This window comes from Myripristis murdjan, chromosome 10, assembly GCF_902150065.1.
Source record: "Myripristis murdjan chromosome 10, fMyrMur1.1, whole genome shotgun sequence".
NCBI lineage: Eukaryota > Metazoa > Chordata > Actinopteri > Holocentriformes > Holocentridae > Myripristis > Myripristis murdjan.
The window spans coordinates 27,050,103-27,075,166 of NC_043989.1; the positions used below are offsets into that span (position 1 = coordinate 27,050,103).

General features: G+C 40.0%; 1 protein-coding gene across 4 annotated transcripts in view; it reads right to left on the reverse strand.

Moving 5' to 3' along the window:
- The window catches only part of LOC115366386 (neuronal acetylcholine receptor subunit alpha-7-like), a 53,805-nt gene extending 29,271 nt beyond the window's left edge, over nucleotides 1-24,534 (reverse strand). The window contains exons 1-3 of one of the 4 annotated variants that reach the window (XM_030061804.1): nucleotides 24,469-24,534; nucleotides 23,785-23,955; nucleotides 1,758-1,897 (exon numbers count right to left, since the gene is read on the reverse strand). In XM_030061804.1, the coding sequence (XP_029917664.1) occupies nucleotides 1,758-1,897; nucleotides 23,785-23,854 (210 nt within the window). In that variant the 5' untranslated portion in view covers nucleotides 23,855-23,955; nucleotides 24,469-24,534. Of the gene's footprint in view, nucleotides 1-1,757; nucleotides 1,898-23,784; nucleotides 24,023-24,279; nucleotides 24,318-24,468 lie in introns of those variants that run through there. The other 3 variants (XM_030061802.1, XM_030061803.1, XM_030061801.1) reach the window with 3 other exon arrangements.
- Between the last annotated feature and the right edge of the window lie 530 nt (nucleotides 24,535-25,064).

Sequence of the window (25,064 nt, forward strand, 5' to 3'; positions counted from 1 at the left end):
ACAAATGAGAGCAGACATCTGGCTGGTGTAAAACAGTGCATTTAACGCGCTACTACTTTTGTCCCTCCCTGACTTCACAGGCAGTTCTCTATTGGCTGACAAACTGACTGAGAGATGCATGGGAAGTCTATGGGAACCTCTGGAGAGGATGTGACAAATAGGCCTGTGACAGGATTCTGAGCCCTGGGAAAACATCACTTGGGGAAGTGGATGATTTATACCCTTCTCCCCATCATCCACTAATTTTGAGAAACCTTTAAGCAAGGCACTTAACCCGGCGCTCTCCAATGGCCAGCAGTAAGACAAATGTAATTGTTTCCAGCAGAGAATTGTTGTGCAGAGAACAAGCATGCTGAGTGAGCCTTCCCTGAATAAATATAGGATAAAAATAGAGGAACATTATGCTGTTACGAGACAACTTTCAATTTGCATCGTGTCATTTAAGGTAAGGGTAGAGCATATGAAACAACTTGAGAACAGTAAACGACAACGAGAAAATCTGTGTGTTTGAGCGTGTGTATGTGTGTGTGTGTGGTATGAGTTATGAGTTAAGCGTCCCTGTCCTTAAGGTCTTTATGTAACAGAAAGTCAAACAGCAAAAGTGCATTAATTCCAGCAACATTTAACACTGTTTCATAAGCACAGTCCTTGTTAGTAGCTGTTTAACCTGCTCTACAGATACACACAGTGTCAAACATGCACACACATCACAGTCACACAAAAGATATCATTACAATGGGCCCACTTCACCCACAGAGCAAGTGGCTCATGTTAGTACATATTTCCTTGGATTGTTTACCATGCACTTCTCAATCATAAACCATCTTCCTTTCAACACATGAATATTTGCAGGCTATGAGCCAACACACTGTGACTCTGATCCTTGCACTCCTTACTAGTGATTGCTTACAATGTTGTTGGGAATTTTACCTTGATCTACACTACAGTATGTTACACTTGCATAAACTCTCATATAAACAACTTGAACTCTGATTTTTCCCTTAACCCTATAAAGCCTGAACTATGAAAGAATTGGCAGAAAATTTCAATTTTTTGGAACTGAACCTTGCATTTAGTCCTAAAACAAAATGTAAAAAAAAAAAAAAAAAAAGATTTTTCAAAAAAAATATGTTATTACATACGGTTTTTCTGTTGTATCATATATGACAGTACTTGAAGTGCCAGTGGTATGGTCCAGGGTGAACAGGGGAAGTGGCCAAAGGTATACAACAGTATTTTGGTCAAGTATTGATTAAACTGAAATGAAATGTGTTATTTGATAACGTGTATCATATATGATACAAATGGCTTTATTGGGTTAAATTTTCCCTTACATAGCTTAGAAAAAACATTTTTTGTCATATTGTATGACAGTATCACGTGTTCTCTCTCTGCTGGTTGCAACTAACAGTGCATCACTGAGGCTACATCACATTTACACTAAGTTAAATATTCAAAACCCAAATACCACTGTCTCATGTCTGTACCATTGCACTAAAGAAAAAATGTCTAGGTGTCTTGTGCATCATTTTATACACAGCAGGATATATTTAGAGTATTTGGAAAACCTTGGGATGACTAGTAGAATTTAAAGTAGAGTTCTGTGGATTTGCACAAAGCTTAGCTGTGCTGCATGCATTGGCAACGACAGACCCACCGATGGGACAAGCGAGAAAAGTTTAAAGTACACTTGTTACACAACCCAAACAGAGACATACTCCACACACATGAATACACACATCTCCTTTTTCCCTTACCACATCTATGATCTGCAGCAGTGTGAGGCCGAGCTCCACCAGTATGGCGGCTGAGTCGTTGACGACGGGTCTCTCCAGTCGGTTGTAGTTGGCCATGAGCTCCTTATACAGCCTCCTTTGGTGCACCCCCTGCAGGGACCCTGGGGAAGTGACAGAAGAAGAACAGGTTGCTTATCAATTATTCTGAAAATAAACTATAAAATAACTATCTGTGGCGACATGCTTCATGGTTCAGATGTACCTACAGTTATCACTTGGGAGCTAAAGGCAGGAGTTAAAGTTCTCCCATTCATTTTAAGCATTTAGGAGTCGAGTTCAGTATCTTGCTAAAGACCAATTTGACAGGACGCATCTCTGTATATGGGCACCTTGGCTGGGATTGGCCATGACGTGATCAGTTATCAATTATCAATTAATTATCATAGCAGTGGTGGGATTTGAGACCGTACCTTTGTAGAGAGATGGGCACAAATTAAGTTCTACTTTCCTGCTCTGGAAACACTTAAATAAGTTCAGCACACATGTGAGAGTTGTGAGGTCTCTCCTTGGTTAAGTGACACAGCGTCTCCTGGATTTGTCATCACCTGGAACAAAACCTGGAATGCAATGTTTCAAAGGAGTGCACTTTGATAAAGGAATTTTGGCTTGAGTGATCCTTTTCTGCAAATTGGATCTTGGAACATATCCTTATGGACAGAGGCTGAATTCCAATCCAGTTAGTGGCCTCCATATCCCTCCTGACCTTTTACCCTTCCAGTGCTGGCAACAGACTGTGGCCAGGCTCTAATTTACCTGGTGGAATTTTAAACACGGCACCTTATATCAATTCAGTCTATTCAGGTTCTTCCAAGCCATTCTTGATGCCTCTATCCTTTAAACGAGCCTTTGGTGCCAACAACACAAGAGTAGAAGGTCAGTTAAGGTAACTACGACAGTTTTCAGCAAATTAATAATTTGGTCTCATAGTCTTGTTTTTCTTGAAATAAGTGAAAAAAAATCTGCCAGTGGGATGAGATAATCCCACTATCAACTTTTTTTACAGAATTTTCTTGAATCAGGCATCAATTTCTTGAAACTAGTGGGTCGATCTGCCTTATTCAGCCTTGTTTCAACATATTCACACTTGTTCCCAGAAACTGTGTTCTGAACAAGTGGGATTATCTCATCCCACTGGCGGATTTTTTCAGAGGTTTCAGATTCTCGTCATGGAACATTGCAAAAGTGGGCTCAGTTCCTGCAGTAGCATAATTGTGTCAGTCAACATGTATGTGTTCTGTGGTATTGTCCTTGAGTAAGACACTGAACCCTACCTGCTCACTGACTGCTGAAAATGTGTAAAAAAAAAAAAAAAAAAAAAAGCCTGTGTGACGCAGGGGAAAAAATCACACAGGCTTTCACACAGCGTGCAAACATACATCCACACAATCATATACATCAAACACAGACGGTAAAGCACACACACATGCTCACACACACACACACACACACCAAGAGTTGCTGGGCAGTGAATTGGCGTAGTCTCAGGGTTCAGGGTGATTAGGATGATGTGTTTGTTGGCCCAGCTCTCATCACCGTTATTGATCTCTCTACTTCACCCCCCATATGCAAAAGCTCTCTCCTGTTTAGCACTATCCATCTGTCCCCAAACAGAGATAGACAGACTCACACATACACACACATTCACAGTCTCCACAATATTTAATGACCTTGGAGATAAAGAACAAGTCCCTAATGTAATGTAAACCTAATGTAAAGGAAATACAGTGATTCTTTTGTAAATATGTAAATGCACCACCAGCGGGATTCATATACAAACATTTCAGCATATGGGCTCAAGGGCCCAAGCTTCCATATAGCAAATCTATACCCTTACACACACTCACAATGCACAAAACCAATGTACAGGCATAAGGCAGGGAAACATACATGTACACTCACAACACAATTGTTAAAGGGATTATAAACTGAAATATGTAATTTTTACTTGATTGACTGTTCAGCTGCTCCTGTTATTCTCCACTTTACAACAACAAATGGCACTGAGTAACAGAAACTGATAGCTTGTTAGCACAACGTGCAACTTTTGTGCTGTTGATATAAATCCACCATTTTATTGAGGATTATTTTACCAATCTAGCATTTTATCAGAAAAGGCTAGGCCAAGCAATGCATTTCAGTACTGAGCTGTATGGTGGCTGGATACTGTTATTTCAGTATTAGTGACAGCTGTAAATCATTCATACCTCAAATATTATTGTGGATATGTGGCCTGTCAGGCAATATCAGCACCAATGACCATAACAATATATGTGCTTAATAATGAGTTAATAGTGAGTTAATAGTCATGTGCTTCACCAAGTCATAACATAATGATCGCTGGCTTATCATTAACTAATGATTCATTAAAACAGATGCTCATCAGTAGAGCCAACAGTTCACAAAAAACTATGAATTAGAAGCCTGAAATCACCATCAGCATCTATTTTAATGAATCATTAGCTAATGATTTGCAAAGGCATCATTATGAAATGACTTTACTTTTTGAGGCATATGACCATTAACTCACAATTAACTCATTATTAAGTACATATGCCATGGTGGTTATTGGATTTGATATTGCCTGACAGGCCACATATCAACACTAATGTTTCAGGTCTTAATGATTTACAGCTGTTAGTATCAGTAGCTGGACTGCATGTTTTCAGTGTCCCACCTTTGAATCCTGTCCCACAAACAACAAGGCATTTGGTAATAAACAGATGCACCAGTTGATCTGGTACAGTGGCATCCCATTGCAGACAGCTGGAAGTTGAAATCCATGGCTTTGACCTGTTGTGATTAACACATGAATTTAGGGTATTGATTAATGCTAGATGTTGATAGGGAATTAATCCATGATGGCAGACTTAATTAATTGCAATTCCTATATGACTCAGTCTGTTAATTAGACAGACTTGTTAGTTGCTTATGCAGTAAACATAAATGCATGGCTTATTTCTTCATGAGTCAAATATTACCTCATGATAATTTGTGCATTAGTTAAGCATTAATTAATGCATATTAGTGCGCCAGTATTGTAAAGTGTTACTGCTATTTTCTCTTTGCTGGAGAGTTGGTTGGTCTTACCAGGGTCCAGACAATATCTTTATGCTACCAGGTGAACTAAAGCCCACCCAGCCCTGCTGGGAAGTATCACTGTAGAAAATGCAGCCCCTAAAACCCTGTTTTATTATAGTTTTTGACTTTTAGGAACTCTCACATCTTGGTGGATGATAAACACAGCACTCAAAAGTAATACTAAATTGGAAAATCCATGTTTTCAACTGGGTTTGCCATCGTGCACACACACACACACACACACACACACACACACACAAATGTACATAAGTATCACATGCACACATAGCAGTTATTAGCATACACACAAGAACAATACAATGCATTTTCCCACATACTGTACATGAAATCTGTGTCGTTCATATGTAAATACAAAATGTGTTCAGCAGGCCACCTCACATTACAGCTTAACAGTCTCACATACAGCAAAATACAATAGATAACCCAGTTGGACACGGCATGGGAGAAATAAAGGGAATGAGGGAAACACAGACAGATGTGGGAATGAACAAAGAAAGAGAGAGGGGAAAAGAGATGGACAGACTTGCAGAGAGAGAGGATGAGGAATGAGGAGAAAGAATTACTGAGAGAGAGGGGGTGAGCTCCAGAGCGCTGAGAAGCTGTGAAGAGAGAGTAGTGTGTCTTTGGCCCGGCACGGTGCTGATGGGCTCCATTAAGGCTGTAATGAGGAGAGTTATGGCAGGACTGCGCCCGAGGTCAGAGACAGAGAAGCTGCTCAACGCAGCAGAAACCCTCTCCCAGCACCTAAAGGAGCGAGCCATGCCGACCCCGATTAATACATCAGACTTTGTCCTGTCCATCCATGCATCCATCCATCCATGTTTCATATGTGCCATTAGTATTGTGCCCTTACAATAAGTCCAAGGCCTTCTTGCAGAAACACACTGATACACTCAAACATTCATTTGTGGTCATTTGTACATCCCATTCTTCTTCTGTCCACACACATTTAACCAAATGGACACCCATGTACATATATTCAAATGCTCGCACAGCTATTATGCTCATGGGTTCTATGAAAGTGAGCACATTCTCAGCTAATCAGTACACAGTATTATGAAGACCTAAATACATCCATCTATGCACAATAAAATTTTGCGCACTGACACGCATACACATACAAATTTAACATACAGGATCTGCCGTCGCTCCACCTCCCCTCCCGTGTCTCTCATGTTTTATTGCTGAAAATTTGAACTGAGGTCCACACAAACCAAACTAATAAAGTCAGTGATGAAGAATTGAAAGCTCACGCTCCAGCTCTACCGCTTGTCTCATAAAACCGTGTTCGGGAAGAGTGAAATAATCAAATGAAACAAACCACTGTGCCAACTTTAATTCACAAACAAACCTCCATGTGCTGCATACACCAGGGATGAAGGCAAAGGATCCATGCATTTTTTTTAATCATCTCACTAATGAAGCTGATATGAGAAAGCTGGCAAGACGGCATCATTTTCCAAACACAGCGAGAGGCCTCATCAAACAAACTCCAGCAGAGGGAGGAGGAGGGAGCGAGAGAGGATGGCAGAGAGGGAAAGGAGGAAAATTTACTCAGCAGTCTCTCTGTTCATCCCCCATCTGACCACCCATGTCTTCTTATTTAAATATGGTGATGGAAACCCCTCTTGAGAGGCGTTCCTCAACACAGGGAGGAAAGGAAGCTATGATTTTACCAAGTATATCTAGGATATAGGCCATTTACAGCATACAGTCATAATAAATACAAAATCATATGTGATAATCAGAGTTGAGAGAGAACTCCACTCATCTCAAAATTTGATAAAAATTTGACTCCTGAAGTGAATTGTTAACTTGATTCCTTTGTGTGTGTGTGTGTGTGTGTGTGTGTGTGTGTGTGTGTGTGTGTAACTGCTGTGGTGGTGGCAAGCGAGAGTGGGGATTTTTAATGATAATATCCTCTGTTTGTTCTATCATCTAAATTTGGACTCTCAGGAGAAACCAAATCTCTCTTTTGGATCTTGAGCTGAAAAAGTTTGGGAACCCCTGCTGTAATATGGAGGACTAAAAGGGACAGAATGAAATATATAAATACACATTAAAAAAATACTTAAAAGTGTCATTAATTAATTAAAATGGGAATTAAATAAATAAATGTGTCATTAAATGTCATTAATTCATTAAAATAAAAGCTCATTTAATGTAAAAACACATATATAATTATTTCATTATTTAATTAATTATTTCACTATTTAATTAATTATTTCATGGACCGGTGTTGCATGCATAATGAATTAATTTTATCTGTCAAAGTCACCCATCAAAGTCAGTGGGCAGGACTAACACAAATCTAGCCTAATCGATTGCTTAGGTCTGAAGCCTGGAAGTCTGCCGGAGCTGAAGTTTTGCTGAGAGCCTCTTCAGTTAAAGTTACTGCTTCACTGAGTAGTTCTGGGCACTCGACATTTTGTGGCTGCACCTATCTAGCATGCGTCACACACCCGCAATAACATTTGCGCCTGCAAGTCCACCACTTGCGCCTGCAAGAACCGAGTAAAGGTTGCACCACCCAGTGTGTCAGAATATCAAATCAAATCAAATCAAATCAAATCAAGCTTTATTGTCCTTAAGCTGCACATACAGCAGTAGTGCAGACAAAATGAGATGGCGTTTCTCACTTGGGATCCCCGAGTGATGGTAAAGTCAGCAGTTTAAAAGTCTAACAGCTTTCTGGAGGAACCTGTTGCGCATTTTGGCTTTTTTTTGGCATTTTGGCTTTTCATGCCTCTGAACCATTGGCCTGATGGCAGCAGTTCAAAGTATTTGTGGAGCGGGTGAGAGGGGTCTCTAATGTTCATTGCTCTACTCCTGCAGGGATGGGATGTTTCCATGGAGCCATGTCTCCGTAAATGCAAGCACACAGCAGTCTCTCTCCTGCTGGTGTCTCTTCGCAAGCGTAGCTTGTCCAGCTTGTTGTCGAGGGAGCGAACATTAGAGAGCAAGAGCCACGGTCCTGCTGGTCTGGAGGGGTTAGCCTTTAGCCTTTAGACTAGCGTGGATCCCGGCTCTCTTCCCCGTCCTTTGTTTACGTTCGCACCGCTTGCGCTTCCTCCTCTCCCTGGTGACTGCCGGTGTAGACACAGGTAAAATCCCGTGCTGGCGTAGTATGTCCACATCAACGCTGAATGCCTCATTTTTTGCAGCGTGCTTTACCTGATGTTTAATTATGTTGTTTGTTTAATAAAGTCTCTCGGCTGTAGGTTATGCAACCTGAGCGTCTGGGTTAAGCAAAACAGTTAAAAACATTCACTCTAGAACATGTTTACTTGCTCTGCATCAATTGATTATTTGAAGTCAATCTGTCTTGACTTGCTGTGCAAGGTAACCAATCAGGTGTTAGGATCCGCCCACTGACTTTGATGGGTGACTTTGACAGATAAAATTAATTCATGAAGCACTGCAACACCGGTCCATGAAATAATTAATTAAATAGTGAAATAATTATATGTGTGTTTTTACGTTAAATGATCTGGTATTTTAATGAATTAATGACACATTTAATGACACATTTATTTATTTAATTCCTATTTAATTAATTAATGACACTTTTAAGTATTTATTTAAACATGTATTTATATATTTCATTCTGTCTCTTTTGGTCCTCCATACTGTAAATTATTTGGTATCAACATTTTAATATGGCCTGAGTTGAAAAATACCAAACCTAACTTTAACACTGGATTAGTCTACCATTTCAAATGTATATCGGTAATATATTTAAACTTTGAGCCATTGATCTTTTAGACATCAAACTGAACCACTACATCATCATTTGTTATTGTATGTCATGGTTTGACCTTTTGTCTCTGTCACATGCAACCCCACCTCCAACACTCAGATACACACACACACTCACACACACACACACACACACACACACACACACACACACACACACACACACACACACTGGCAGTGCAACTGGTATTTTAGCAGCCATTTTTTTCTAAAGAGAAAGGTAGTGCTGAGTTAACCGTAACTGTCTTTGATTGTGTGTGTGGTGTGTGTGTGTGTGTGTGTGTGTGTGTGTTGGTCCCCATCTGTCTACCTGTCTGTGTTCTATGCATGTATTTGCCAAATTCAGACATGCTAATGGTAAGCAATCAATCGTGGATCAATACTTAATCTCTGTGTGCCATTAGGAGAAATGTCATGGGTCACCGCTGAGTCCTGTCCAGGTCAGTGAGAAGGTCACTGAGTAGTGGAACTGCCTCATTCGTTATCAGTCATTAGCAGGTGGGACAGTGAACAGGTGCACTGTTTACACGTTTCAATGAGTCGAGGTCAAACCTTTTACAAACGTTGTCACAGCTGTGATGTCATGGTCTGTCTCAGCAGAGAGGCTCAGGAAGCGGTAGCCTTGAGTTTAGACATGCAACGTTCTTGTCAAAATGTTGAAAAATGGGAATTCCCAGCTCGGCAAGGTCAGCTGGCAATGGAACGACTTTCCTGATATCACTGTCGCCTTCATAAAAACTGCCTATATGCCCTTTAGCAAGACTTGTAGCTACCAAACTGCAGTACTTGGCAAACAGGTTGGAAATCTCACCCCTGAATAGATTTTCTGCTATTTTGACATTTGTCCAAATCACTTATTTTTTTCCTCTGCCTGCAAATTATGAGCAATCAGTGCCAAATTTGGTACATACCAAATATGGACCAAGCCTGAAAAAAAAAACAAAAAAAAAAACGTTTGAGGTTTTTGATATTCAATTGGGTTAACATTGGCCATCAATGTTTACACTGGGTGGGACTTAATTTACAAAAACTACCGTAAGTCCTGAATGGCTTGTCCTATTATGACCAAATTTGGTGACATTTGGCCAATAGTTGAGGCTATAGCAGCATCTTAACTTTAAATACCTTTAATTTATTAACTGTGAGTTCACTTCAAATTTTGCATAGTTCATTACTGCACAGAGATTTAATGATACCTAATGGGATGTCATGAAACCCACCATCAACCAATCAGCTTTCAGCAACAATGATGCAGCAGCATGGAATTTGGCAGGTGTATGCATCAGTGGACCTTGAAGTAATGTGTAAAATTTGGGAGGAATCAACCATCGGGGGCATCGGGAGCTATGATAAAAAAATCTGAAAAAAAAATTTACATTCACTTCTCATGGTGTAATTTAGCTCTGGTTCTGTGTTGGATGATTCCTCTGGTTATAACAAACAAGTTTTCTAATATAAGTCTTCGTGCCAAATGCTTCAGTAGTCCCCCATTTTTAATTTTGTGCGAGACTGTTTTTTCACTACTTTACCTCCAAATTTCATCATATCATCTCCAAATTTTGCACACACCATATCTAAATGGAGCAACATGAAATTACTTATTTATATTTTTGATATTTAGCACCATTTTGTTGTAATTGGCTTCCAAAATAAGTGGGCAGGTCCTAATTTACAATGATGCTGTCTTGATCAAACTTAGTACACATGCCCATATATGTACTGAGAAGGACTGCCAAATTTGGTAGTATTTGGTTATCAGCAACCTGATAACTCCAAATGAAAACTGAAAACTATTGTATTTAATTCTACACAGTACAAGCTCCATTCCAATTTCACAGTGTTTATTATGGCATGCTTGACAAGCACATACAGGTTTAGGCCTATTCCATGTCCAATTTAAAAGTCATGACTTGGTAAAGTGCAGAGTAACATAAATGCTGTCGAGGACATTTATCATGATCTGACCTCTGTCATTGGCCTCCTTTTGCTTCTTTTTCCATTCCTGCATGAATTCATAATTCAGCAATATTAATCCAAGTGCCTGGAGCCCACTGCCACTTTCAGCTATACTTAATTTAATTGTAATAGGTTGACAATGAATGGCAATACAGAGAATATAAAAACAGAAAAAAAAAAATAATAATGGATTGGTGACCCAGCAGATTATTAATATTTTGAAAGAGTAATTAAAAAAATAAAAAATTATGCCTTAAGGTCAGAGTGTGCATAAATAGGGCAAAACGCCGTCCTAAGCTCAGTATTTATCTTCAGTCAAAATACACAGTATGTAGTAGATACAATAGATGGAGGCAGACTGAGAGGGACAAATGGACAGACACAGATAAAGAGTGAGACGCTGATTAACTATTAACTCCTTATCACTTCTTAATTAATGTGGATGCTGCAGTCTAGCCCATAAAACTCTCTATTTCTGCACTTTCTGTGTAAATCACCTGTGAAATCACACACTAAGGCTATAGTATGCCACTAGTATGCCGTCTTCTGACACATACACACACACACACACAATCCTGTCCTCTCGGTGTTCTTTTCTACTCACGCCCAGAGACAGTTAACAAATATGTTGTTTTTTTTTTGTTGTTGTTGTTGTTGTTGTTTTTTTTATTGTATGTGTATGTGTATGTTTGTGTGCACATGTGTGTGCATCTGTGCATACACTTCTGTGTGCATGTTAATAATGTATATTGTCATCTCAGTGAACTAGCACCGTGAAGGTGTCCCTCAGCTCCTGAAGTCCACAAATAGCATCAGAGCCAGTCTCCTTCTGGGCACCTCAGGGACCCTTTAGGCCTCAGCACCCTGTGGTACTCCTACCTCAGCTACACACACACACACACACACACACACACACACACACACACACACACACACACACACACAATATTAATACATTTCACAAATTCACAAGGCCTTCCTTTGAGACCAGGGCAATTTTCTCTGTGAATGTGTTGCCTCGACATTCATTAGAGGAATATTGGACATGCAAGCTATCTTGCATGTTATTGTGAGAGATATTAATGGAAGCGTAGAAATGAGAAACTTAAGAGGTAGGGTATCTCAAAAAAGGGTTTGAATATCTTCATGAACGATGCTTTGTGCCCCATGTCTCCCAGCCGTGCATGACTGGCATAGGCGCCGGCAAGCAGATTTTAGAGGTATGCAAATATTAAGGACCCTTTTTGTGAATGTGTGATAAAGTTTTGAATTGAAAATGATTTGAATGAAGATGATAATTATTTAGCTTTTGTTAGAAAAAACAGCTTTTTCCACATTGTAAAACAATCTCATACATATTTTCTGCTGGCTGCAGCGCTTCAGTGAAGCTGCATCACACTTGAGTGAAATGTTGAAAACCAAGATACTATTGTTTTATGACTGCAGCATTACATCAAATAGAAATTATCTAGATGTCCTGTGCATGATTTCATGCACATTTCCCTGTGATTCAACAGGACATGTTTGCTATCTGTGTTAACCTTGGTATCTCCACTAGAATGTAAAATAGTTCTGTGAGTTTAAACAGTTTTGTTACACATCATGCATTTATGATAGCAAATGCACCAATGGTAATGGGTGGAAGAGGTCAAGTGTGGTCAGATGTTCCAGGTTTTCTCCTGTTCCAGGTTCATGACATGAACACAAGGGAATATTCTGAGAAACCACAACATCTGTGCATTTACAATGGCGACTGTGGTAACAGGATGGAACAGAGGCGGGAGTCTCTTGGGGTGTACATATTTCCAAGAAAAAGGATAATCAAGAGTTTTTCTTGGCATTCTCTGAAAGTGAGCTTTTCCATAGTGGGTAAAAGATAGGAGATTTCCTGTTTGTTCAAAAGCCTACTTTATACAAAAGGGACAGATGATGGGAGGAGGAGAAAATCACTCAAGAAGAGAGATGAGCATCTGTGTGAGACATGTTTCCTTCCAGCCTTTTGGCGCAGGCAGGTCCAATCTCAGCCCTTGTTCGTGGTATAGTGACACTGAATGCAACATCTCTATACCTGATGATTCATTACATTACTCAGTGGCTGATTTCTTGTATACAGTTAAGGGTCTCTTCTACTTTTCCATCAGTTGTGTTGGTTAAAGTGGCGGTCTTCTGTGAAAAAAGTATGGATTCACTAAATTTGAAAAAATGACATGAAGAAATGAATAAATGAGTGAATGAATGAACGAATAAATAAATAAATAATGAAAGTGCCATCAAGTCTGTGGAAGTAAAGTGACTTTTATTTATCACCTGCCTTGGGTCCAACAGGCTCCCTAGGTCTGCTTTAACCCTCTGTCTTTGTGTAACTATAGAAAGGGAGGCTTTGATGGTCTTGCATAGGAGGAATAATATTTTCCATATGCTCTAGGTCATGCTGTTTTGACTACAGCCCTATACAAGATAACAAACCTCCTTGCTGAGAGAGAGAGTGAGAGAGAGAGAGACAGAGAGAGGGAGAGAGAGGGAGAGAAAGAGATCACAGACCTAAGGTGATCCCTTGTATCTTTCTCCTGTATTGTAATACATAGGGTAAGCAGCAGGGTAAGCAGTAAAGGTAAAGAGCAAAAATTGTATGACAATGTTTTTTGGAAAGAATATTACATACATTTTTTTTCTTTACACCTAAAATTTAATTTACACTATGTAAAGTTGCCTTGAATGAGGATCCATTTGACTCAACTGACAAAAACATATTTGAAATTTGATGGCTGAGTCTATGTTGTTCTCATCATCAGTTGGACTTCCACATCTTTTGGCCTTGTTCAGACTACACTGATGTCATTATGTGTGATATTGTAACAGAAACTCTGAAATCCTATTTAGTGTCCGGACTCAGATGCATCTGTAGAAATCTGACTGGAATCGCATTTCAAACCCCCTCCAGATGTGGTTTGGATCTGATTTGCAAAAATCACATTCTATATGTTTTATTTTCTGTCAAGACTAAAACCTATCTGGATACAATCTGGATATGACAAAAAAACAGAATTGGGCTGGCAGTCTGAACAAGGCCTTTGTTGGTTGAATCTAAACTACCTCCTTGAATCAAACTTCAGATTTGCATCGTGCCCCTTTAAATTCAAATTCAATTCAATTCAAAGCTTTATTACAGATTCAGATTCAGACTCAGAAAGCTTTATTGTCTGTCGTAACAGAAAATTTTCTTAGATTTTCTAGATTCTTAAAAGCAAGTATAAAAATGAAAACTATATAAAACATAGACAGCATAAAAGATCTTGCCATGTGTAAAGTGGCCTAGTGCGTCAGAGTTATTTTGTCCATTGTTCATTTGATGTAGGCCCAAACAGAGTTATCTCTTGTGTTGAATCTCACATTTACATTGACATGGTTTAGCAAAATAACAATAACAATAACTTTTATTGTTATGAATTGTGTATAAATTTAATGAGTAGGAGGAGATGAAATGTGCCCATCACAAATGAAAAGAGTTGTGAATTGTTGCCATCGCTGGGAGCATAGACACTGCCATCTGACAATCAGCTGATTGAGGCTGTGTTTGTGCCAGTTGGTAAATTACAGTTGGGCTGACATGAAGTCAGGGTTCTTTGGTTTGTAGCCGCAAGGTTTTTTGAGTGACAGCAGTGTAATTTGGGTTTTGTCTTTTGTCTTTATTTTTCTGCTTTAATGTCATCAATTATCCACATCATCTGTTAAGTGCAGTTTCTTTGTTTGTGAAAATAAGAAAAATGTGGCACAAGGGAAAGGGAAAATAAACATGACAAAAGAAAGACTCAATGGACTGTGAGTGTTTGAACGCGTCAATGCAGGCACATTGCAAAGGACCAGAACGGAGCATGAACAGGAAAGTTACTCAAGTACCTACAAATCTGAATAAACCATAAACTTGATGGATTTAGTGATTCATTGTGATGTATTTAGCCTGAAATATTAATCAAAGTTTTCTACTACCTGATAGACAGTATTAATACAGACAAAAATGGTTATTTTAATTGAATGGAAATTTATTAACCATAATTAATTGAGACTCTGTTTTGAGAAGTTTGCATGTGGGAAAATTAAAGAAATTCATAAGTAACAAGGCTGCTGGTAACAAAATATTGAGGAACTACACTCAAGAGCTTTCTTAAGAACTCTGTAAAATGTCTATTCATGTAATTTTTAAGATCTAGTATGTTCATGAATCTGGACTCTGTGTAACTATTTTAATTTTGCTAATTGGTTTTAGGAAGATTCCTGACAATTCCTTGACAATCAGTGCCTTAAAATACGCATTTCAAATTTACACAAAGAGATTATGATTAAACAGGTAGAAGAATGAGTAAATGAATTTTTTAAAAAAAGTACGGATGAGACCAGTAGCGCGTAGTAAGAGTGATTGAGTGTCTGGAGGGCTGGATGGATGGTTAGATGTAAACGGACTGACAGACTGATGGGGGAGCGTTACAGAAACATACACACGCATGCACAGCACTGTATGAGAAAAGAGGTTCAAAGCAGCACTCAAATGTCATATGCAAATGTCAATGTCACTGTGACAGAGAGTCATAAGCACAATTTTCCATCCTTCCTCCCTATCTCTCTCTAACTCTCCATCCATCATCTCATTCCCTTTAGATAATCCATCATCTTTCCCTGTCTCCCGAAGGATACTGTCCAACTTTTGCAACATCCCAGCACTCTGACGTTTCTTCATTCTTCTTTCTTTTCTATGCACCTTTCTTCTGTTTCTGTTTCCTCTGTTTTTATCCCTTTACAAGACTTCCCAAATCATTCCTTATCCCCTCTTTTGATCTCTCTCCCTCTCTCTATTCCTGTCTCTCACTATCTTTATCCCTCTCTCAGTCTCTGCCAGTCTTGAAGTTGTTTATTTTTCTGGCTGCTGTAAACCTTTCAGTCCTCACTGGCAATGAGAGAGCACATTTGGGAGAGGATCAGATTGTGAGGAACTAGAAAAAAAGACATAATATGAGTGCTATCACAACTCACAACTTCCTACCACCATTTCCTCATCACTGGTGACATTTTAATTGAATTATAATGAAAAAACACAACAGGGTGGTCAGATAGACAGTTTAGTGAGTGTTAGACATTAACACTCACTAAAGGTCTAACAGGAGTGTTAGACCTTGTGATCTGATATCCATGGAGCCAGAAAAGTGGGTCTGTAGTTGAGATGGCATCTGAAAATAGGTGACACTCACACACAAACACACACCAGAACATTGCCTCTGCTCGCTCTCTGTCAAATTAACAGATACCAAGAAAACACTCCCTCCCCTCTCCTCGGCAATTCTGTCCCATCTGAATGATTTTACTGGGTCAGTGCATTCAGATGTGGCGTCCAAACAGACTCCTCAGACGGCTTTCCAAAGACAGGCGGCCGGGAGGGGGACCTACCACCATTCTCACACAGAAACACACACACACATACACACACAAATACGTGCACAAAGAGGAGGGCTATTTTAGACAGAGCACTAGATGACCACCTCTTATATCAGGGTGTTTTAGTGCCCCCGATGAGCCCAACTAAATCCATCCTCACTGAACCACTGTCCAACACTAGCCTCTCTCTCTCTCTCTCTCTCTCTCTCTCTCCCACACACACACACACACACACACACACACATGCCACAGTAAGATGACATGCTCCCCAGTCTCTTTCTGCAAAAGTAATCTACTTATATAGATTAGGTAATCAACTATGTAAGACAGGATTTTAGTGTCAGGATGCATTTGGGAAACTTGGAGGTAAAGTTGCCAAAACACTGATACAGATATAGGCTAAGCCAAAAAAATATTATAAGCAACTGGAAAAGATATGGTGTAATATACACTATATCGCTGTTGCATGCATCAGTACTACTTTCTGATACACATACTGACAGATTAAAAAACAAAATAGGTTTTTCGATTTTGTTTCCTCTCTATTATTTTTTGTGCACCTGTTCCATCAGCTGTCTTTGAGCGATGTTGTTCACACCAGTGATACCTAACACGAGGCAATCAGACCTGGTAGACAGACTGCAACATGGGGCCGCGAGGTGGGGACCCTGGGATTCTCCCAAATGTAACATGACTGCCCATAGGCAAACAGAGAGGGGACTGACTCAGCCGGGGGAAAAAAGCAGTGTGGCGAAATGATGATCAAGTGGATAAGAACAGAGCTCAAAGGCACGGAGAAAGGACACAGAAGTACATAATGTCAGGGTACAAACAGCATAAACACCACAGAATGGTAGTGTATGATGATAAGATAAATGCTTCGGGGTAAAAGAGGGAAAGATCTCATTATACACAGTGGGTCAAATTATTCCACATCAAATGTACGGACCCAAATGTTGCTGTGAACTATCAACTCTGTAGCGAAAAAATTAAAAAGCGGAAGTAAATTCAGTTCATTTCCATGCCACTCTGCTCAGTTCAGTTCAGTTCAGTTCACTCCAGTTCAATTCAATTCAATTCAATTCATTTATTTCAATCAGGTGATGATCATTTTAAAACAACAAAGAAACTGCCATTATCAGTGAGATGGCCTGACCATGAGAACCATGTAGTCTAAACCATCAGATTCTGTGCATTTTCTGCTTTTTTAAATGTATGTCTTCCTTATATCTTTTTTTTTTTTTTTTTCTAATTTAACTCGATGTCAAGTATCCATTCTACACTCGATTACACCATGTCAGCAGAGCACGGCTCTGTCCCGTGGAAAGGGTTAACATGTTGCTCAGGGTGACTCTGGCAGTCTGTTATCCAGACTGGAGCACAACAGAGCTCTGATCTCTCAACCTCCTGGGACTACGGGAGCAAAGTTATGAACCTGGAAGGGGAAGAGTGCAGAACAAAGGCAGTGCTGACAGAGCACCGCTCCCCGAGGGCCTGCATGGTTAACACCATGACAAATGCTACAAAATCCACAGCCATGCCGACACACACAGCATGTGTTAGTGTGTATGTGTGAGCGAGAGAAAGAGCTGGAGTAAGAGAAAGAGAGTTAAAAAGAGAGAGGCACACAGACTAAACTCCACAGCATCACAATGACACCAGCAGAAACACACACACACACACACACACACACACACACAACTAAGTGACATGGAAGGGACTGGTATGACTGATAGAGGCCATCTATCTATCTTTTTAGATTATGAACAAGACCTTCACGGCTGTCCTTTTAACTGTCTGTAAGGAAAGCACCCCAGGGTAAAATAAATAAATAAATAAAATAAAATAATGGACCCCAGACACTGATGTCTGAGTGGCTATCTTTGTCAAGAACAAATGTCCTCCAACAGATAGAAAGCTGAGGAAGATACTTGGCTCCTATTTTCTGCATGTGTGTGTGTGTGAGTGCATACGTCTCTGCCTGGGTAGATCTAACCATGTGGACTGATTTAAACTAAGGTCACTGCTACTCTGGTAATGGTTTAGTACCTCATTATTTCACTATCAATCATTTGGTAGGGGAATGAGTCAGTCAGGGGAGGTCAGCAGTGAAGTATCCAGATGTTCAGCAGCTACAGCCCTATATCGTAACCCAGGTGGTTATAGCCTATAATTATATTACTTGTGTCAAGACACAAAGAGAAACAGAGACAGGGAGAAACTAGAAAGATGAAGATGAGAAAGGGAGGTACAAAAAGAAGCAATGGTATTGGTTTTATTTCCTTACATCATGCTATATTACTTTGTGCGTGCAACATATGTTTATTCTTGATATATGACCATGCATACAATATGCCAAAGATGTAGAATATCATGTCCTTAATCCTTTAAATTTCCCCTTAAGCAGCTTCAAAGATAGATTTTTTTTTCTCTCTCATTGCACAACAATGTCATGTACGCATTTTGTGTATCTGCTGGTTGCAACGGTTGAGCAAACGATTCAAACCCAAAAATGCCACTTCAGGAGGTAGGTGGGGTGGCATCACCTTTTCTAACCTTAACCATGACCTTTTCCTATTTTTAACCATGATAATGAACATTTCTCTAACCTTAACCAAATAGTTTTGCTAGCTAACAAACCTAACAAAGCAATCAAAAGTGGCTAAAGTAGCTAACAAGCTAAAGTTTGCTGGCGCTCGCGCATGCACAAAAATTAACAGTCATGTGACACTGATGAAGGCTCCACCACATTGGATCTAAGTCTAAATGTTGATATGCAACACAGTTGTGGCTCAGAAATGTTACATTTCAAAACGTGTTGAAATGTAACATTGTGTGTTTAAATGGCAACCTCTTAACTGGTGACTGGGTTGAATATCTAGATGTGCTGTAATTCAGGAGGACATATATGGTATCTTTAGAAACCGTCTGTAGAAAAAGTCTCTACTACATTTTTTTAATTAGGTTCTGTGGCTTTGAACACTGAAACTCACTGATTGGACCAGCAAGGTGGAAGATCACTTTTGTGGTAGTCTTCTTATACTGTTCACATTATCATTTACAAACTAGTCTTTTGCAACTTTTATATATAGAAAGATAGATATACCGAAAGAGGCAAAAGACAAGAGAATGGCAGCATGTTGCTGACACAAAGGTAAGGGAGAAGAAAGTATTAGAGCGGTAATGATGTTGAGAGCAAACGAGCTTCAAGGAGACAGGAAATGGGAAGAGAGAAAGAGACCAAGAGACCAAGAGAGATCACTGGGATGAAACAATGCTGAAAGAAGCAATCAATTTTACATGAGGGCTTTCAAAAGCAACGGCCACCTTCTACACTTTCTAGAGCTGACTAGTCAGGTTTGTCACTTCGTTGTGTAATTATGTGTGTTGGTGTGTGTGTGTGTGTCCGTTTGTGTAAGTGGAAGCATTTCTGCGTGTGTGTGTGCATCCAGGTGCTCATTACCACTTTGTGTTTATATGTGCAGCAGCTATGATGCTTAAAGCAACTGACGAGCCGTGGGCCAAGCCATTAATGCACCATTTCCAGCATCACGTGACTCTGAATGGCTACAGTGGCCAGCGGGGATCAAGGTCTGGGGTGTTGTATGTTAATGGGGTTTTGAATGGATGGATTCATATATCAGAGAGCTTTATAATCTATGGCCAAGGCTCAGGGCCCTAAGACCACTGAAGGTTTAATCCTAATCCAGTGGTTAAGACCTCTGGCATGCTATGGCGATGAGTGTGGCTCCCACAGCCATGCTTCTCCACCATGTTGAACACAAGCTGTGTCTTTTAGCACTAAAGCTGCTTGCAGCAAACTCATACACTACCAGAAACAATTCAAAGTTCAATGGGCTGTAGGTAGGCAAAGCAAATATATAGAAAATGTATACACTGAATTATTTAGCATTTTATGTGTCAGTTGTTTGCTAGTTGCAAAGATTTAAAAAGTCAATATTCCTTTAGGCTACACTAACTATACACTAATACTGATGCTTCATACAAAAAAATAATGAATGAATGTTACAATACATTGCAATAGCATTACAATACAAAGTGGCTATTCTCACTTTACATGTACTGAAAAATGGTGTGTGTTGATCAAGGAGTGGCTTTAATTGCATTGAGTAAAAGTGAGGGGAATATAAGAGAATCCTTAGTATTATCATTATTAACATCATTATTATTATTATTTAATATGTAACAATACAGCTATACATTATCAGTGCATATATTGTAAAATATTTAGCAATATAAGCACTGGCTTTACGAATGGAAATATATTATTTAATTAAGTGTATTGCACTTTATTTTCCAATAAACTACCATATATTTTTGTTGTGTAATGCATACTTCTGCTGCATGTTATTATAAGAACAGTAGTATTTGTAAATGAGAGTGGGTCAAAAAGTTGTGCATACATTTCTTCATTTGGGTAGCAGGATGAAAAAGTTTGAGAGCTGTTATATCTCATATAAAGCACGAGGGGGGTAGGGGTGGGGGGGTGCAGTTCCCCATTTTCTAACTTGTGAGTTAACTCGAGCAGCATAACTACTGCTAGCATAACTCACTGTCCAGGAAGAACAGCAGCACTTAGGCCACCTAAAAAGCACAATTGATATTCCGAACGAGGCGTAAAAAGTTCAATTTACATAAACTGAATGATTAAAGACTATTGAGTCCGGGAAAGTGGAAAGTGTTGCTGACCATGTGGAAAATAAGAGACAGGGAGACAGAAAAATAGAGTGTGTAAGACAGGGAGTGAGAGGGAGAGAGAGAGAGAGAGAGAGAGAGAGAGAGAGAGAGAGAGAGAGAGAGAGAGAGGAGGTGTTGCATATCTAATGCATCAGTTAATTCTTGTTTGTCATCTCATCTTCTGTCTCATCTTCTGGCCATGGAGCCATAGGTTAATAAAGTTGCCTTTTGGGGGGTGTACAGCTGAGAAAGACTCTCTGGAACTGTTTTTTTTTTTTTTTTTTTTGTTTTTGTTTTTGTTTTTGTATAAGGGCACAAACCAAAAGCCCACTGCTTGAGAAGTAAACTCACTCATCCAACATCTACCTACAGTTGCATACGTTTTTGTAAACGCTCATTATGTACAGTGTAACTAACTCAGCCTCACTCTTCATTCTCTCTACACATTAGTTCTGTAGAGAGTAAATTGTCAGAAAAGGAAGTTACTATTTCAAGAAACCCAAATTGTCCCATCTCTCCTGTGAAAGTAAAGTCATCGTTTACTTATTTCTTGTTTTTAATACATGATGTTTAACTCAGTTTGGGCTATCACGGTCACAAGGACATTCTGGTGTGAGGCCAGAGACTTTGCAGATGTGCTCTGTGTATTTGTCCAGTATGAGGGGCCATAACCTCTTTCATAATGGAATCCAGATCTGTGAGACTAAGCTCCGTCTTTTGTCTCAGTTGAGGAATCTGAGGAAACTCACACTAAGGTGTGTTCTGTCATTGTCTTATATCCTCCTTGTTGTGCACAACAATATTAATACTTAGTATCTGTTATCAGCCGAGGACACTGAATGTGTATCTGTATGTACCTGGCACCCATCTTTCAATGTCACTCAAATGTTTTCCTTTTGTGCTATCAGTCACTGATTAAGAATAGGAGGATATCCCATTTTAACTTAGTGTCTTGCAGTTTATAGTTATCTACATCTTATTCATTTATCATGACGCTACTGAGGTTGTTGGACTAGTTAATGATTATGATTTAGTTTGTTTGTACATGCTAGACAGAGATGTGAAATACTCTTTTTACACCAACATCATTATCATGAATCCTCCTGGGGATTCAAAAACACCTGGAGGTTTACAGAAGTCAAATAAAAAGAGGGAGAAACACTGAAGGCTGAGATTAAATGTGGATAAAAAACTACACTGCAAAAATTGCTCATCTTACCAAGTCACATAATGTTGTATTGAGTCATAAAATCAATTTTTTCCCTAGAACACATAAAAGATTCTGCTGCTGAGGTGAGAGCTGAAGTAATTCCAGTTGTTTCCAAAGCAGTCTGATTTGTTGCAGGAATTTTCTAGGAAACAAGGCTCAGCATGTTAAAGCAGTGCAGGGTGAGGCAGACCACCCAACTATTATCAAGACAAAGAGGCTTCAAGATTCAAGCGTGATTCAAGAAAATTCTTGAACAAGTTGCACTGGAAGTTAAGTCGAGGGAGTTTCTCACCCTTGCTGGCAGGCCATTTCACTGATTAAAAGAAAAACAAGATTCTAAGCTGAAGTGTTGATATGGATATATTTTGCTTCCACATCTTAACCTTAGCTGTGGACAAAGGACATCACTGGTGTCAAATCACTATGAGACAGCACTGACTAGCCAGTGACCTCTTTTAATGGGTTAGCACGCAAATACTGCTGCTTCATCTCTGCCTCTGCCCTTGTTTCAGGCTCCTTGCCTCACTCCTGTGCTCTTTCCCTGCAGGATGACCACTGATCTGACTGATGTGGAGAGGTGAGGACAAGGAGAGGTGGCAGGTTGCATGTTCACAAGCAGCACACACGCATGCACACACACACACACACACACACAAACAATTGTTTGGATGCAAAAGAAATCTGCACGTTGCACAATATGCATGTCTGTCATCACACACTCACTGAGTCATATGAAGGAGAGGGAAATGAAACACCCTTCCCCTGTCACTTCCACTCTTTCTCTCTCTCTCTCTGTCTCTCAAACACACGCATGCACACACGCGCGCGCAATAGAGGGTTTGAATCAATCTCAGCAAAGCCGCTGTGTCACAGACTGTTAAGTAAACAACCCAGATGTTACAGATGATGATGGTGCTGGTGCTGGTGCTGGTGGTGAGGATGATGATGATTATGATGATGATGATGATGAAGATGATGATGATGATGATGATGATGATGATTATGATGATGATGACGATGGAGCTTAGAGGGAATTATTATCATATGCACATCTCACTACACAGGACTACGCACTCGTGCATACACTTAGCATACACGCACGCACGCGCACAGCGTTCGAAATAGCGCTTATGAGAAATCTCCATTTAGGAAGATCAAATGAGGAGCACAGACTGTTGAGAAGTGGGATACATTTGGAATGCAGGGAATAACTGGGGGGAAAGCTCATGACTAACGATGCGAATTCACGTTTGTTATTCAGTTATTCTTCTGCGTTATCTAACAGAAAATATCTGGCAACTTTACTGGAACCCATTAGAAATGTTTCAGTGTTTTGGCTATTCTTTTCCTGAGGGCTTCATGAGCTCAGTTTAAAAATTAAGAATCGCATGTCTATCATCTAATGGTGAGCTTCAGGCTATTTTTGTGCATCATGATATGAGCAAAACAAAATAAATAACTTTAAATTGAACCCGGTCTAACCCTAACCCCGTTTTTATAATATATATATCATTTGTTAGGAAGAAGTATTGGAAATCCCAAAACAACAGACCACTATGAGAATACTACAAGCGCTATTATTGGATTATTTTAAGGACACGGTAAAAGAATTTTTAAAAAATCATAAAGACCGATAAGGGTTCTATAAACTCACTCCAAAGTAAGAGAAACATACTTTAATTTCCAACAGGAATATTACAGTGGTTTTTCAGTCATTCAACATCACCTCTTCCCTGTAGCTCACACACCTCATCTATCAGAACAGATTAACACGCACTCACAGGAGAGAAAACTATCTGAAAGCGTAGCCTATCAAAAGAGCGACTTTTTCCAAAAGCCTACCTTTGAAAAGAAGAGCGGTCCAAATATAAAATCCAACGGAACACGGTCCCCAAAACTTGTAGCACCGCATCCTGGCACCGCTCAGTGGACTCCGACGGCCCCCGGCAGCGGGCTCTCACTGTCGGCTAGAGAGGGAATGTGCACCGGCTTGGCGGTGATATGAACATTTGGCTGGAGAAAGAGGAGGGGAGAGAGACTGAGGGTGTGAGATAAAGACAGACGGACCAGAGTGAGTGTGGAGTTAAGATTGGCGCGTTCACGCTGCTTCAAAACACATTCCCTGACACTCTCTAAAGGGGGCGCGCGTGTGGGCTCGGTTTGGCTGTACAGGCGGCATCTAACTTCGCTGGTGGGACACATTACTCCACTTAACGCATAAACCTAATATTCTTATCGTCATAATGTATAGAGAGTTCATGTGGACCTTTCTATGCTCACAGTATAACAAGCTATGACCAGCTATGTATTTCTGTGGCAGCTAAAAACTTATTTTACCTACAACAATCTGTATTGCTTTGCATACATTTTCCCTGTGGCATTTGCAGGCGCTATTCTTAATTTGTGACAACATTATGGGCTATTTTTTCCCTGAGTTTAACTGTTACAAAATAACTATTGCTAATATATTGCCTCTACTCTACTCAGTCTCATAATGAAAGGTTACCCTCCCTCGTGCGCGCTCACCTTCTTCCCGACTGTCCCAGTGGAGCTCTCGTGTGTTTTTGATAGGAGCGCGCGGCGGGAGGCACCGTAGCCTGGTCTGACGTAGAGCGAGCGAGCGATAGAGTGTGTGTGTGTGTGCGAGCGAGGGTGGGGGAGGGGGTGAACTGGTACCTGGGACCGACAAAATGCTTAACACTAACACCTGTTCTCTGCTCTGATTGGCTGAGTTAGTTTCCGCTCTAAATGACACACCTGTGTCCATGTAACTGTTACAATGCTTACATAAATTCCTGTTTGCAGTTCATGTGCACGGTGTTATATTTTTTCTTTTTCTACATATATTATGCACATTACATTCTCTTTTGCTATTATATGATTGTGTTTCATAAAAAGCAATAAGCCCCCAGACTCATAACAGCAAGAAATTACTTGTGGCATCGAAGCCGTTTGAAATGTAGATCTACAGCACCGTCTCTCCTTGCTCATTCCTGAAATGAAAGACAAGTCCACGGATGTCATACAGACTGCAGACAGCCACCTCCCCTCCACTCATCTCTGTGATGTTTGACAGGATGAACACGACCAGCTGCATATAAGAGGGGCCTGAAACATGCGGG